The sequence below is a fragment of the Rhinopithecus bieti genome, unplaced genomic scaffold, assembly GCF_001698545.2.
Source record: "Rhinopithecus bieti isolate Rb0 unplaced genomic scaffold, ASM169854v2 scaffold_52879, whole genome shotgun sequence".
In the NCBI taxonomy this organism is placed as follows: Eukaryota; Metazoa; Chordata; class Mammalia; order Primates; family Cercopithecidae; genus Rhinopithecus; species Rhinopithecus bieti.
In genome coordinates this window covers 314716-331663 of record NW_016820739.1, presented here as the reverse complement: position 1 = coordinate 331663, position 16948 = coordinate 314716, and the positions used below count along the sequence as shown (strand labels likewise).

Below are 16948 nucleotides of genomic sequence, written 5' to 3'. Positions count from 1 at the left end.
AGCCGGGCGCGCATCCCGGGGCGCCCTGCGCGGTGGAGAGCTTGGCGGGCTGCGGGTGCCGCAGGACAGGAGTGGACAAAGCAAGATGGCAGGGATCTTAGCCTGGTTCTGGAACGAGAGGTTTTGGCTCCCGCACAATGTCACCTGGGCGGACCTGAAGAACACGGAGGAGGCCACCTTCCCGCAGGCTGAGGACCTCTATCTCGCTTTTCCCCTGGCCTTCTGCATCTTCATGGTGCGGCTCATCTTCGAGAGGTAAGAAGGGCTGAAGCCCCTCCTCCCCTCCCCCTGCACACACACGCGCGCACACGCACACTCGCGTGCTCTCTGGCGCACGCCCCCGCGCCCCCAACGCTCGCGTTCACGCTTCCCAACCTTTGTGTTCGGGGAGGGGTTGCTGACCCCCCTGCCCGGCTGGCTTTCTGGGAGCCAGAAAGGGTCTGGCTTGCCACGGATTTCCTCCCGGGCGCCGGGGAGGAGCCGCGGAGCGTTAGGGTCGCCCCCTGTGCTCCTGGGCCCTGCTCTCTCCTCCTCCCGGCGAGGGCAGGCGAACAAAGGTGAGCGGTGGTCTGGTTGGGGACTCGCCGCACTCCGCGGGGCTCGCTCCTCTCCGCCGGCGCTCCACGCAAGGCTGCCAGGCAGGGCTTCCCGCCGGGGCCCGCGCCACCCACCTGACAACCAGGAACGTTCCGGACGCGCGGCCGGGAGGGAGGAGGAACCGCGCACACTTCAATCTTTACGCTCCGGCACATGGATTGTAGGGGTTGTGCTTCAAAAGAATTCGCTAGGGACTTCTTGGCTTCTGGTCGCTGTTTGGTTTTTATCCGTGACACTATCAGGCCCACAGTCCTGCCAAATAAGGGATAATAGCATTTCAGGTCATTAGCGGTTTCTTTAAAATAGGATATGACAGGACGGGTGCACATCCTGCAAATGGTCGTATTAAACTGATAACCCTGTCCTATGAATAATTATAAACTTCTTTTTTGGTATTCGAAGGCACTTAAAATTTTGAGGAATTGTCATGCAATTGTATAGTTCCTCGGTTTGGTTGGGTATCTCCGTTTTGTCACATACAAACTTGTGTTATTCTCATGGAATCCGTTTTCATCACGAAACTAGTTTGTGCCTGCCATGCATTCTCTCGGTGCTGCTACTGAAAGAAAACCGGGACAGCAGCACACTTTTTTTTTTCTTCGTAACAGAAAATACTGTCTTCCCCTTTCTTGTACCCTCCCCTTCCTCTGCCCAATTCATCAGTAAAGGCCGAATTTCTTAGATCATAAAGTAGAGTTTAGATTGCATTTCTCGCTTCCACTCCGCCTTTCTTCCCCGCCTTCAACTCACCTTGGTTTGGTTCCTTAAGCTTTTGCTGGTACCTCATTTGCTGTTCCTCTTTGCCTGAAAACCGCTATTGAGGATGGCAGAACACGTCTTTTGAGTCATTTGCTGCTGGAAGAGGCAACAAAGCTTCATGAGGACAAAAAGTATCTTTTGTTTCAGGAAGGTATATTTTTCACTGGACAGTATTGCTGCTTGAAAACGAAGTCAGCTGTTCGCCTGCAGAAATTGACATGCACAAAGCAACAGACTTAAAGGCTTATGTTTAAATTGTTGGAATCTAATACAGATGTGTCATTGATCCTATACAAAAAAGAATCAAGAAAGTCACAGCAGTGCTGTGACTTACTGTGAAAAAGTGGGTGTGTTTGCAGGTGTAGAGTTACTTCTAGAGCAAATGTTTGGTTACAGAAAATATGAACTCTATACAGTTCTGCAGTCTCTCCAAAAACAAGCAGACTCAGGGATAGCAGGTTGCTCTACGTTGGCACATAGTAGGGGATCTACATACAATTGCTGAATTCTGATAAATTGTGTCTGATAAATTCTGGCTGGGCTCACTTTTAGATAGCTAATGCATTTGAAAGAGATGTGCAGTCTTACGTGTTGAAGAACAAAAGCATAATCTGTGCACAAAAAGCTGAATTTTCCTGACATCCTCCTTCTCTGTGCTGATTCCAGGCTGTTCACTGTGTTTAAAAAAATTAATTTGTTAGAATGGAGATGGCTTTGTACTTAGATTTTCTCTACCTTTAAAAAGATAAACACTAATGTAATAGTTGAAAATTGGAAGTACATTTTTCCTCTTTCTAAACATTTTTTATTTTCTTTCTTTTTTTCCATAATCCCATGACTCGACTTACAGTTTACATAGAGGGGTGAGCTGCTTTCAATTGTCAGTCACAGCAAATGTCCTCATATTGATATAAAGTGAGTTGGTCAGTTTCCTTCAGGCCGTTCATCTAAGTAGAAGAGATTTAATGGCCTGTATGGAAAGTGAAAGTTTATGGTTAATGTTCAGAATAATAATCAAATATGGCACATATGTCACAGAATGCTACTGACTTTTGGAAGACTGTCTACTTTGTTTCTTCCTATGACAGCTCTGTCTTTAACCCTTCAGACCTTTTCAGTTCTCTGAAAATCCACAATTTAGTTGTATCTACAGTTAGAAGTTCTGCATGTTTCTCCTTTTCTCAAACCTAAATGACATATTCTGGGATCCAACCTGTGACCTTCATCTCAGTAGCAACCATCAAGGGCCTGAATCAATAAAACAGAACCATTCAATATTATCACTGCTACAACTCACTTTCAATAGCCTTCTAGCATATTGAATATACATTCTTTTCTTTTGCAGCATTCTATAATGTATATGATAATTTTAAAAGCCTGTTGTGAATCCCTTTATAGAATGAAATGCTTTTGTAATAGGAATAATTCTCTCAAGATTCTTCTCCTTTTATGCTTTGTCATTTATTTCAAAGCTGAGACCATACCTAAGAAATACCTGTTTATCCAAGTTTTTATTTTACATTAAGTGAAGTCAGTAATGTCCTTGTTGAGGCTAAAATTGTGAATTTGAATGCCTTCTTCTCAGTCTTAGGTATTTCTCTCTACGAAGAGAAACATCAAAGAATTGACTGAATTGGACTTTGCCCAGTTAAACAGTCCTGTTTTTGTTTTCATCCTGGCTGTTGGGGTGTTGATAGTGGAGGCATTGGTAGCTAGAACATGTCGCTTTATGACAGCATATGGACAGCAATATGGAAGCCCAGCATGGTTGGTAAAAAATGGGGCAGCCTAAGGTCAATGACTTTTGGCTGAGTCTGTGAAGATCTCAAAGCTTGGTGGTTTTTAGCATAGCCTTTATAGCATACTTAACTCTGGGTAAGGACCAGAAGGACCACTGTAGCGACCAGTTGATTGACATAGTAAAGTGTGTGTGTGTTTTTTTTTTTCCCAACTGGGCTGTTTCTCTTAGAATAAAAATTGTATACCATTATATTATGTTGTTAACTTGATCACAAAGAACAAAATGTTGTTTATTAATAATATACCATTGTCATCTATTTGATTTATTTTTGATTTAATGCTTGTTTACATTCGGTAAGCCATCCTCAGGAACTATAATAAATGCTTCTTCCAACTTCACTTTTTCAAAAATGTGTTTTGCTATGGTATTTATAAATGTGGAAATCGTGCTGATTCTCTGTTTAGAAATAAAAATTTTTTGAGTTATTGTTACAAATGTTAACTTTAATGCCGTGGATTTAGGAGAGATGCAGAAAGTGTAGATCGGGAATCAGAACACTCAAATTCTAGTCAAAACTTACACTGGGGCAGCCTCCTAATTTATCTCTGTTTATTTTCTCATTTATGTGTTAAGGCAAATGGCCTTTGTAACTTGTTGTTTTCACCCTCCTGATTCTTTGATTCCTGTGGATCTTCTGTGCTTGAAGATTACTAATTATTATCTGATGAAACTTTGAAGTGGCTGAGTGTCTTTTTTTTTTTTTTTTTTTTTTTTGAGACATGTTCTCCCTTCATCAACAAGACTGGAGTGCAGTGGCATGATCATGGCTCACTGCAACCTCTACCTCCTGGGCTCAAGCAATCCTCTCACCTCAGCCTCTTGAGTAGCTAGGACCACAGGTGCATGCCACCATGCCTAGCTAATTTTTTGAAATTTTTTGTAGAGATGGGGTCTCCCTATGTTTCCCAGGCTTGTCTCAAACTCTTGGGCTCAAGCAACTTGCCCACCTCGGCCTCCCAAAGTGCTGGGATTATAGGTGTGAGCTACTGCACCTGGCCAAGAGATTTTTTTTTTTCCCCACAGAAATATTGTAGCCAATGGTTTTGTTTCTTGTATTTTTCAGTTGTGTTTTGAGTCAAAAGAATAATTTGGGCTGTTATCATTTATGCTCCAAAAGCTACAGTATTTCAGAATAACCAACAAAGATTCTACAGAGAAAGCAATTGTTGGTTTCCTTAGACCTCTTTTAGGTAGAACCCAGAGTAGGCCTGGCACCTCTTGTGGTGACTGGGTAAGAAGGAGAAGCTAATTCCTGCCAGATTGGCTCTCAAAATGCTAGGCTATGTGAGGAGTGTCATCCTTCGCAAGGCTGACAGCAAAGTCTGGCTTCACTCACTCAGCCCAAGAATGATCTGCTGTCCCAAACCTTCAAGAAACGACAGGTTCTCAGTTGTGTCTGAGGGAATGTCTGGGCAGCAGACTTTTTCTTTTAGATTTATTGTCCACTAGCCTTGAATGAGGCCTTTGAGGATAGTTGAGAGAGAGAGAGAGAGAATGAATGAGAATGTGTGTGTGTGTGTGTGTGTGTGTGTGTGTCTGTGAGAGAGAGAGAGAATGAATGAATGAGAATGTGTGAGAGCGTGTTCTTGGTTGCTGATACTTAGGGGGAAAGGAGGGGCTTGAGTGAATGACTGCCAGGAAGCAGTGGGGGTATCAGGTGAGGTTCATTACTGAAGGAATTTGTTCCTCACTGTTCCTATAGTGTACCTTGTAATGAAGAGACTGATCTGATATATTTTAAAAGAGTGTTTGAGAACAACTTGCATACAACCATGGTTTTCTCATGCAATCAGTGCTGGATATTAAACCCTATGAGTGTTCCTTATTTAGCTTGTTAAGTTATATGGCATGATTCACATTGAAACTGTGGATACCTGCTTTGCCAGAGACTAGTGTGTGAGGCAAGAGTGGGCTTCAGGCTGGGTGCAGTGGCTTACATGGGAGGATCACATGCGCCCAGGGAGGCTGAGGCTGCAGTGAGCTGTGATTGCACTGCTACAACTCCAGCCTGGGCAACAGAGTGAGACCCTGTCTCAAAAAAACAAAACAAAAAAAAGTGGGCTGCAGTCATAAATAGCGTCTCATACTTTCTGAGTGGGATAGGAAGGTTGAATGACAGTGGATGTTTTGCTGGAAAACAACCTGAAATCAGAGGGTTGGCATTCCTTGCAGAACTTAGTACAGTTTTCTCATTTAGTAAAATAAAAAGTTTTGAATTTATACAGTGCAGTAGTTTGGCTATTTGTTATAGGTTAATTTGTGGGTAAAAGGCATAACATTACTGTTAAGGGGCAGTGCCTTAGAATGGTGGAGGAGGTAGATGAGATAAATTATCGCAATGATCTAATGTCATCTAGGATTATGAAATTAATACCCTGAGTTCATTTATGACTTCTCTGTTGAAAATATTTGAATTCTCTATGGACAGGGTTAGTTTTCTCTTGGATTCCTAGTTGTAAAGTGTTTCAGAAGTGGTTGCTTTTCTGTGATGGAGAAGGACAGGTGGCAGCAGAGGGAAAATGGGATTTCAGGTGAGTTTCTTCCATCAGCATACCAGTCAGACATTGCTGCACCATCCTCCGGCTGCCCTCTTGTATTTTACTAACCTGATTAAATCTTGTTGCTGAACACCAGAACTGAGGCCCGAGTTGTATATTAAAAGTTTCAAATGTTATTGCATACACTTACATTTCTTCCTCTTATCACCAGGTGAAACCAGATTTTTTATTTATTTCTTACATAGTTGGGACACTCAAAATTTTATTTTTTTCCTCGCTCATCTTCTTTTGATTACTTTCTTAAACACTTTTGAATCAGAATACTGGGGTTCCAGATTGTACCGTCTAGTTGTGTCACTTAATTTTTCTTAGAAACCATTTTTCATTTCTTTTTTTTTTTTTTTTAAAGGTAAACAGGATTGCCTTGTATAGCACAGTGATCCTTTCATATTAGCAATGCCTTGAGAATCTTTATTCTTAAGATTTTATTCTTTGGTTTCTTCCCCCTGGCCACCTTTTAAAAATGATTTCATGAGCTTTGTTTGGTCTCTCTTTCCTGACACCATAATCTTTATTGACACCTATACTGTGGCATGATTGAACACAAAAGGGTGATTATTTTATTTATTTACTTGTTTTTTGGGACAGAGCCTCACTCTGTTCCAGGCTTGAGCGCAGTGACATAATCTTAGCTCACTACAGCCTTAAGGCTCAAACAACTCTCCTACCTCATCCTCCCCATAGCTAGGACTACAGGTGGGTGCCACCATGCCTGACTAATTTTTAATTTGTGTTCAGTAGAGATGTTGTCTTGCTTTGTTGTCCAGGCTAGTCTCCTGGCCTCAAGTGATCCTCCCATTTCGACCTCCCAAAGCACTGGGATTGCTGGTGTGAGTCACTGCAGCTGGTCAGGGGGATTCTTGCAATGTCTTTTTGGGGTTTCTTGTTACTAATGCTGTGGATGTTTGGGTGCATGGTCTGAAGCTATGACTTGGTGCTTACCATTAATTTTGTTTGATGTTTGACTATTTTGAATGACTGCCATTTTTAATGAACAACTTTTAAAGTTTTGGAAACAATAGTAACAACTAATATTTATTCCTTAATGAGTTTATTAGTTTACATGGTTTACTTTATTTAATCCCCTGTCAGGCTGTGTAAGGTGGATACTAATTTTTCCCCATTTTATGGATGAAATTTAGGATTGAGAATTTAGGAAATACACTTAACTTTATATAACTTAAAATAGCAATGTAGGAATTTGCAACTAGGTTTCTTGATCTAACAATTTTGGTGATCTCCTATTCTAAAGTAAATATGAAATCATGCTGTATATATATATGGTTTTATATTTAGCCTTTTGCCATTTAATGATATAATCTGAATATTTTCCATGTAATTGAACTTACTCAAAAATATTTTTAATGACTATACACCATTCTATACTATAGTTACACCAGAATTTACTTAACCAGTGTTCATATTTTTGATGGGTATTTAGTCCATTTCCAGTTTATTTATATGTATTTTAATTCTTGATGATTTCCTAAGGAATGTTTCCTAGAGGTGGCATTTCTGAGCCCAAAGGGATAAATATTTTAGTGTTCTTGATGGATACAAATTGCCAAATTGTTGTCCAGAAAGATTATACCCATTCGTATTTCCTTATCAGAATATAGGTTATTATCATTGGAAAAAATCTGGAGGCTGAGCACCGTGTTTCATGCCTGTAATCCCAGCACTTTGGGAGGCTGAGGAGTTTGGATTGCTTGAGCCCAGGAGTTTGAGACCAGCTTGGGCAACATGGCAAAACCCCGTCTCTACAAAAAAATACAAAAATTTACTAGGTGTGATGTTGCTCACCTGTAGTCCTAGCTACTTGGGAGGCTGAAGCGGGAGGATCACTTGAGCTTGGGAAGTGGAGGTTGTAGTGAGCCGAGATCATGCCACTGCACTCCAATCTGGGCGCCAGACCATGACCCTGTCTCAAAACAAAAAAAATTTTTTTGCTTTGAATTGAAAAAAATGTTACTGTTAGAATGTGTGTTCTTATATTGCTTATGATAAACTTATTTAAAATATTTATTAGTAATTGGTATTTCATTTTCTGTGAATTCAGGTATATTTTCCTATGGGGATGAGGAGATGTAATTTTTATCTTTTTTCTATAAGAAATTGGTGGCCTTCAGGTTTTTTCTTTCTTTTTAATGCAGAGTGGTCTTATCTTGGTATATGTCTCTGATCACATATTTATACTTTTTTTGTGTGTGTGACAAGGGTCTCACTCTGTTCCCCAGGCTGGAGTGAGTGCAGTGGCGAGATCTCAGCTGCTGCAACCTTTGCCTCCCAGGTTCAAGCGATTCTCATGCGTCAGCCCCTCAAGTAGCTGGGGATTACGTATTTTTAATAGAGATGGGGCTTCACCATGTTGGCCAGGCTAGTTTCGAACTCTTGATCTCAAGTGACCTGCTTACCTTGGCCTCCCAAAGTGCTGGGATTACACGCATAAGGCACTGCGCCTGGCCTTATACTCTTTTATTTATTTCTTCCTCCCGACTCTTCCCCACATGCTAAGTCACCATCATCAGCAAGGGAGCTTCTCAGATTTTAGATAGTGGAAGGAATACACTCAAGAGGATGATGAAGTAACTGATAGTAATACTTCGTTATGGAGAGTGAGGCAGAGAAAAAGGGCTGGGAGGAAGACTGAGGCATCAAGAATGAATGGGTCTTTATGAGGGAAAGAGGGATAGAACCTAAATTAAAAACAAAAAGAAAAACAAAACAAAAAAAAACTCCTGTAATAGATTATCTAAATTCTGGGTGAGTGAGACCCCATGTCAAAACAAACAAACAAACAAACAAAGACTTACTATTATTGGACTAATCACTAGGGAACTACAAATCAAAACCACTATGAGATAACGATTAGGATGGCTACTATCAAAACAAAAAAACAAACAATAACAAGTGTTGGCTAGGGTAAGAACAAATTGGATCTGTTGTGCACTGTTGGTGGGAATGTAAAATGGTGCAACTGCTATGGAGGTTCCTCAAAGAATTAAAAATAGAATTGCCATATGATACAGCAATGCTATCTCTAGGGGTATACACCCAAAAGATTTGAAGTCAGGGACTTAAAGATATATTTGTATACCCGTGTTCATCATTCACAATAACCAAAAGGCAGAAGCAACCCAAGTGTCTATTGATATATGAACAGCGAAACCAAATGTGGCATATACATATGTCTCAATTTGTTTGGGCTGGTACCACAAAATACTATAGACTGGATAATTCATAAGCAAGAGAAATTTATTGCTCACAGTTTTGGAGGCTGGGGATTCTAAGATCAAGGTGTGAGTAGATTTACCATCTGGTTAGGGCCCACTTTCTGGGTCACAGGTGGCACCTTCTCACTGTATTCTCACATCACAGAAGGGGCAAGGTGGCTCTGGGGCCACTTCTCTAAGGTTACCCATCCCATTTGTGAGGGTTCAGCCCTTGTGACCTAATCAGCTTCCATAGGCCCCACCTCCTAACACCATCACAGTTAGTTATTAGGTTTCAACATGAATTTTGGGGGGACACAAACATTCAGACCATAGCAACGTACAATTGAATATTATTCATCTTTAAAAATGAAGGAATTTCTGCTACAGCATGAATGAGCTTTGAAGACATTATGCTTAGTGAAATAAGGTAGTCACAAAAAGACAAATACTGTAGGATTCTATTTATATAAAGTACCTAGAGTAGTCAGACTCATAGACACAGGTAGTGGAGTGATGGTTGCCAGGTGCTGGAGGGCAGTGCAGAGTTTCAGTTTTGCAAGATGGAAAGAGTTCTGGATGGTGGTCTTGGTTGCACAACAATGTGAATGTACTTAATGACACAGAACATGCACTTAAAAATGGTTAAGATGGTAAGTGTTATGCTGTGTGTATTTTACCACAATAAAAAAAAAATCGAAGATTTGCTGACTTTAAAGGTCACTAGAAATTACTGCCTTCATTTTCTTGTCTTGACATTTTTCTAGTTAGGAACAAACATCTCAGTTCTGTTGATCTCAGTTCATCAAGCACTGCCTTTTTTTTTTTTTTTTTTTTAAACTGCTTAATTCCCTTCAAATCTAGGAGAGCGCCTCTTCTTTCCAGAATCATCTGGCATGGGTGGGTGGGAGGTGAGGGCTGATAGAAGGAAGGTTTTAAACCTAGAGAGCTCTTAAGTATCCTGTTTTTTTTAGAAGGCACTTGAACTGAACATATCATTTCAAGTCCATTTGTTAATATGACAACTTAATAATAGTAAACTGGCTGCACGTATAGAAGAGGAGAGCAAAGTGTCTTTAGAAAAGCACATTGTATAGTTTCAGAGGAGCCTAGGATTAAAGCCAAGTCACCTGGTATAAGTACACAATCCATTTAAAGCAAACCAGGATAATGAGATAAAACTCTCCTTAGCAGCCTAGGCCACAGGTATATCCTATGGAAGCTCTGGGTGAGTGAAAATCAGATTTCATCTTCCTCCCTAGCTTTCAGTTTAAATTTCCATGCATTTTACAAGCAAATGATTCAAACACTTGAATACTTAAATGTGATTTTTCTCAAATGCTGCATATTATAAAAACAAGCTGATTGGAAGCAGTCAGGTACATGTTATTGAACAGTAGTTTTTGAAGTTTATTCTAATGTTTGGTCATTGTACAAAATACTGCTTTCCGTAATTCATCTGTAAGAATGTTTTAGGCAGTGCTGTTTTTCTTTTTTCTTCTTTTAAGGGAGAACTTCCTTTATCTCTCTACTGGTCTTCAAAGTGGACTTCTCTTGGACCACTCCTGCCTTCTATTCCTACTTTTGCTTTTATTATTATAATTAATTTAGAATTGGATTGTGGGGCTTGTTTTTGACAAGGCTGAGGTTAGAGATATACAAATGTTTTTTTTTTTTTTTTTTTTGAGACGGAGTCTCGCTCTGTCGCCCAGGCTGGGGCGCAGTGGCCGGATCTCAGCTCACTGCAAGCTCCGCCTCCCGGGTTTACGCCATTCTCCTGCCTCAGCCTCCCGAGTAGCTGGGACTACAGGCGCCCGCCACATTGCCCAGCTAGTTTTTTGTATTTTTTAGTAGAGAGGGGTTTCACCGTGTTAGCCAGGATGGTCTCGATCTCCTGACCTCGTGATCCCCTGTCTCGGCCTCCCAAAGTGCTGGGATTACAGGCACAAATGGTTTTTAATTGCTGGAGAGACGCATTCCTTTACTAGGTAACCTTTTTCACACAGTGACCTAAGAGTAACATTTGTTTGTGACTTGCCATTGTCTACATAAATGTCACATCTTATCTTTGAGATTTTCAGGTTACAAAGCTACTGTTGCTCTCCTGAAGCTGTGGTTAAGATTGTATTTTTTTTTCTTTCTTTTGCTCCATTCCTCCCCCACCCTCCTTCCCTCTCTTCTTTGTCACTTCCCCTCTTCTTTCTTATTATTACTGGTACAGACCCTTTATTAAAGACACAGGGAAGTCTTTGAGAGAAGAGGAGCAGCATAGAGTTAAGAGTGGGGGAGGGTGTTTAGAAAACTATCTAAAATCTTGTCCAGGGACACAGTTTGGCAAGTATCAGAGTAAAAGCTGCCAGCTGGTCTAAGTGGCCCTGTAGATCTTGTTTTAATAGCTCACCATTTCAAAGCAGAATAAAGTGACTTGCTGGTTTAAGCAGAGTGGCAGTTTTGGACACAATAGCTTGAGTGAAGAAAAAAACTGAGAATGAGGCAATCAGTCATTTGGGCATTATGGAAAATGGGAGACGAAAAGGGCTTTGTATGTCAGAGGATGTGTGTACATCTTTGAGTGCATGGATAGACTTGATAATAGTATATTTAAATTATTTTGCTATTTTGTTTATTGCAATTAATAGACGTGTATTTCTAGCTATAATTGAAAGGAAAATGGGTGGGATATCAGAAAGATTACGGAATTCAGGTTTAAATTCAAACAGTGCTGTTGATCACCTGTGCAGTAATAGACAACATATTCTCTCGAATTTGGTGTCCTCTCTTGTAAAATGGAGAGTATGCTCCTTTGCAGTATCGAGCACTCTCTGCAAAAATGTACATAAGGGGATTCAATGAAACTTGGTTCTTAAAAATACACATTGTGTAGAAAATAATTGATACCAGAGTACAGTATTTAGTATCTGCTTGAGAAATACTGTTCTGTAATTTGATTTTCTAAAAAACAATAAATGGGTATATGCGTGGGGGCCCAAGGACATGGGGTCAGGGTACAGCTTGTGGAAGCAGTAGGGCCTGTTTACATATTTGATGCTGGACCTGGAGGATTTACTTGTTCTTTTGAAGAGTAAACATTTAGAGTTTTAGACAGTCCCTGAAACCCCAATCTTTTCAGCACTGTGCCAGTTTAGGGAGGAGGATGCTTTTAAGCCTTTTCTTAACAGTTAATGATGTGGATTGTATACTGGGGACCTGTGGAAAACCATTTCTAGTGGTGGAGTATTAAACAAGTGGGGGGCCTCTGTGTGCCACTGAGAGCCTGGCCTCTGCTCTGGCTTCTGTGCCTTTGGAGAGAGACCCCATTCCCAAAGATGGTCTCCCTCTGGGTAGAGTTTTCTCTGGAAGCTGCCTTTCAGTGATATGCAGATATCTCCACCTACTTACTGCTCCTGGTCTAGCCCCGATGATAGTTGTTTATTGCATGCAGTCTCAAGGGAAAATTGATTGGGTGTTTGACCACTAGTAATGGCGCACATCAAGTTTGGCATTTATATTTACTTAAGACCTGGGCTGTGTTTTGGTCCTGCCACTTGCTAGCTGCTGGTCTAGGGACAAATTAATCTCTGCAAGCTCAGTTTTCATCTGAAACTCATAGGGTTGCTGGGAGGATTAAATGAGATAATACATGCATTGTGTTTAGGGCAGTGCCTAGCTCAGTGAAGCAGTGCTTACTTGTTCTTCAGGTTTATTCACACACATACACAATCACTTTCTGAGTGGTAGTTGGAACTCTTATTTCCAGAAATGGGACTTCACTGGCCTTATCTTTACATCGTAGACGTTTACCATAGACCTCATTTCTGTATAGATCCCCATTTTCCCCAGTTAGGGCTGTCTGTGTACAGAGTTTTACTTTCCCTATTCTCTTTTCCCTTCTCTCTCTTTTTTTCCTGAGGAAGATTTTGATTCTTCTTCTTGTAGCTGGCAGAAAACACCCCTAGCAGTTTAGTGAAGAATGGGGCTGTGTCCACTTCACACTCATGTAATGCACTTTGCTGAGGGTGTACATTAATATTTAGACAGCTCAGAAACATTTTTCCCAATAAGAGCCTCCCAGAAATAGGATAGCCTCAAGACAGACTTTTATTGATTTATTTCAGAATTTTAAGCCTAGTGGATTATCTTAATTTGATCCTTAAGAAAAAAGAAATTTAGTCTACTGACATTGGGATCACATTTATGAAAATGGAGACATTCAAAAATGATATATGTATGTATTTTTTTTGTTTGTTTAAGAGAAATAAACCCTCACCCCCAAATTGGAACTTCCATTGGCGTGAATGTGGCGAACCTAGCCAACCTAGCTAAATTAGTTCAGAAGGAATTTGCAGCTGCTTTCAACTATAGGCACTTTTCCAGCTCTGCATAGTTTAAATATAATTTGTAAGTAGTTAGCCATGTAAATAATTTAACAAACCTGCTCATTTCTTAAGGCTTTTTTAGAGACATCTTAGGGTGATGAAAGAGGACATTTGTGGTGGGTTGTCTATTAAATGAGGAAGTAAGGCAAAGATGAAACCACAATGCTGTATAACGACAAGTTACTAAAAATTGCCCGTTTTAATTCAGTCATCATTTAGGGTCGTAGACTTTCTACTGAAAATGGAAATTGAAACTTACTGGTTCAGAGATCTACAAGTCCATTGTGGGTTAGACAACAGTGGTGTCCTGAAGTGGGGAATGGTGGGATTGATCTGCTTTGGGTACATGCAGTACGGCGATGTATTAGCTGTAGAGGATTTTTAAAAATTGGTTAAAAGTTAGTCTTTTTGTTGGCACCATGTGAAGCCAATTATAAACACAGAATTGATAGAAGTGATAAAATACTCCTCCCCACCAGGGCACACTGTTCCTACCCACCCCCACAATTGCAATACTGCTGTCAGACACTGTTTTACGGCACAGGTGACCAGAAGACCACACTTTGAGAACTACTGGCGGAGATAAAAAATACTACTCCACCTTCCACTTTAGATTGAAGATACCCAGCCTGAAGAGATGAATGAAGTGACTTGTACTCTGCCACTCAACTCAGGTCCTGGCAGAGCCTGGCTGACCTGGAACCCTGGCAGTGCCATTATAGAGTAACCATCTCATTCTGATTTGTTTGAGACTGTCTCAGGAAATGCCAGTCCAGGGAAAATTGAAACAGCTGGTCACTCTACCTGACTGCTCAGCCTATTAAACCCATCCTGAGGTCAGGGCAGTAACTCATGCTTGTAATCCCAGCACTTTGAGAGGATCGCTTGAGCCTGGGAGTTTGAGACCAGCCTAAGCAAACTGGTGAGACCCTGCCAACTCGACCAAAAAAAAAAAAAAAAAAAAAAAATTAGCTGGGCATGGTGGTGTGCACTTGGAGCCCCAGCTACCCCAGTGGCTGAGATGGGAGGATTGCTTGAGCTCAGGAGGTCTAGGCTGCAGTGAACTATGATTGCACCATAAGAAATGGCTTCTCTGTCTTGCCCTAAGGGTGACTTAGAGTGTTTGTGGGAAGAAGCTTCCTTGGTGACTGAGGGGTGTTGCCTGCCTCCACTGTCCCTGTGCCACATTTCGTGGCTTTTTAAAAAGGTGATTAAAAGACTCCCCATTAAGTATGGGTTGGAGCTCCTGAGGGCAGAACTGTCTACAGATAGCCAGGGTCAGTTCTTGGTGTGCTAATTCCTCCTTTGCATGCCTGTGTTACTGAGACCATAAACTTTTTTGTTTTCCTTCTACTTTCACCCAGTATCTGTTAAGTCTTGCTTGTTAAACTCCCACACTTAAATGGCTGCTTACAGAATTGTAAAGGGACCAGGGAGAGAACAAAAACAGATATGCAGGTGGTGATTGTTAACCAGACAGGATTTCTAAGGAGGGTTCAGGCAGTCAAGTGGTTTTGTGTATGTGTTTTATGTTCATAGTTTTGAGTTTTACAATGTGTGAAGCTTACTTTTGGCTAGCATTAGGTATAGTTTATTTGAAGGAATGAGGCTCCTGAAATAAACATGCCAGTAAACTATAACTTAGAGTTTAATGAGAACAGTGCCAGGAAATTCCAGCTCCTCCCGAGGTTGCCTCCCTCAGAGGCAGGCGTTAGCTATGGGTCTCTAAGCAGGCAAACAGGCTTACCAGTGTCAATACCTGTGGTGTCCCTAGGGGCCCCAGGCTGTCCACACCTGGTGTAGTGTCAAGCCGTACAAGATTGGGCAGAGGGCGAGTAGTAACCAGTTTAGGACCATGGCTTACCACTTATTTGACTGCTGGATCCTATTTGCCTAGTGCTTTCACATCTTCTTACCTTCCCCTCTTTCCCAGAACCTGCTCTGTCTTAAAAGTGTCCTGGGTAAAAGGAATCTCCTCATTGGGAAGGGGATCCCTTTTACCTTTTGACCCTGAGCCCTGGTTACCAGATGGTCTGTTGTTCTCACATTTCTTAGGGTAATAATGAGTTTGGGGCAAATCCACTTGGATAGTTAATAAGAGCTTTCACCTCAACTTTTGTGAAACTTTTAATGTTATTTGTGACATACTACTTTTTAGTTTTTTGGCATTTAAAACTATGTAATAAATAGCATGAAATAAATGTTCTTTCTGTTCTCAAAGATAACGTCATGGTTTTAGGCTGTTTCTCTGATTTCTAAAAAGGAAATAAATTTGATTTATTGTGTTCTACAACTTTAAAACAACTGTTTATTTTTTGGTAAGCTGTTTCCCCTTTTCAGAGGTAAAGGTGAGACAAAATGTTGCATTTAAAGCAGAACCAGACCTGGGTGGCTGCTCTTCCCATCAATCGTCATTCCACTTTCTAGCCAATAACTAATCCTTTATTCAGGGATCAAATATAAGGAATTTCTGTCCTTTCAGATTGTCTAAAGCTTTTCTAAATTGAGTGCACTTAGCTGCTAGAAACTTCCTACCACCTTACTTTAAAAGCCAATCTAAAAGAGTCCGGCTGCTGCTCTGAATGAGAACTGCTAAAGTAAATAGTGTATGATTATGTATTTTCAATGTTGAAAACAGGTTACACTTACCTTTGCAGGTAAAGTTGCACACAGTCTTTTTGTTTCTGAGGTCCAGTTCAAATCTGTGGAGAGAGGAAGTGGTGAAGATGAGAGTGTGAGTGCAGATGCTGATTGACCCTCTGCCATGTGTGCACAGTGAAAGGGAGCATAGATTCCTGAGTTGGGCTTAAAATTCCATCTTGGAGAAACGCTGATTCAGTCACCATTATGCCCTGGTGGGTGTTAGCTCTAAACCCCAACATTCAAATGTGTAATCACTTGCTTAGCAAATGTTCATATGGCATTGTGAGAAAAATGCTATATTTTTTTCTAAAGTAGACTTTTTATTCTCCCTGTATAGCATTCATACTGAAACATGAACAAAAGCATACTTTCTTGTACAGCTCACTGAATTATCACAACAAAGTGGATACACCAGGTGTTCATTAATCAGAACCGAGATCAAGGATCAGAACATTACTAGTACCCCAGAAGCTAGTACCCCATTTGCGGTATGAAGATGAAAGGCCCAATTTATGCAGCAAAACTTGCTATTCCACTTAAGGGGAATAGTAGGTTCCTTATGGAGGAAGACACGAGCTCTGCCTTTACCAATAGAACTTTCTTTTTTCTCTTTGTGTTAAGTCTGTGCACATGCTTAGATATGTGTGTGTGTGTTTGTGTACAAAATCTGATTAGTATTTAGCCATCAAATTTAATAAATTACTGAAAAAAGAATGGGAAGAGGATGTGAAAATGTGAGAAAGAGAAAGGCCATAGTCAGAACATCCATTTTCTTTTCCACCTTATTTGATTAATGATACTGTTTTATAAGGATATGTGCTAGTAACGAGACAAAAATACAGTATCTTTACATCTTTTTTAAGAAAAACAAATTAATGATGTTAAATGAGATAGGTGTATAAGTTCGTTGACAAACGTCTGGATCTTGTTCCTTGAGTGTAGATGGTCTTACTCTTTGTCAATTGAGACAATGGAATCAAAGCTGTCCGATATTTTGGATTT

At 40.7% G+C, this 16948-nt stretch overlaps 1 protein-coding gene and 1 long non-coding RNA gene across 2 annotated transcripts in view; one reads left to right on the top strand and one right to left on the bottom strand.

Moving 5' to 3' along the window:
* Window positions 1-6: 6 nt before the first annotated feature.
* CERS6 (ceramide synthase 6) overlaps window positions 7-16948 on the top strand; it is a 325522-nt gene continuing 308580 nt past the window's right edge. The window contains exon 1 of the mRNA XM_017859910.1: window positions 7-255. Within this exon, the coding sequence (XP_017715399.1) occupies window positions 86-255 (170 nt within the window). The 5' untranslated portion in view covers window positions 7-85. The remainder of the gene's footprint in view (window positions 256-16948) is intronic.
* Window positions 588-2315, bottom strand: LOC108520507 (uncharacterized). Its single transcript, XR_001882924.1, has 4 exons — window positions 2205-2315; window positions 1945-2030; window positions 1348-1560; window positions 588-849 (listed from the first exon to the last, which is right to left on the bottom strand). It is a non-coding gene; the product is annotated as an uncharacterized LOC108520507 (long non-coding RNA).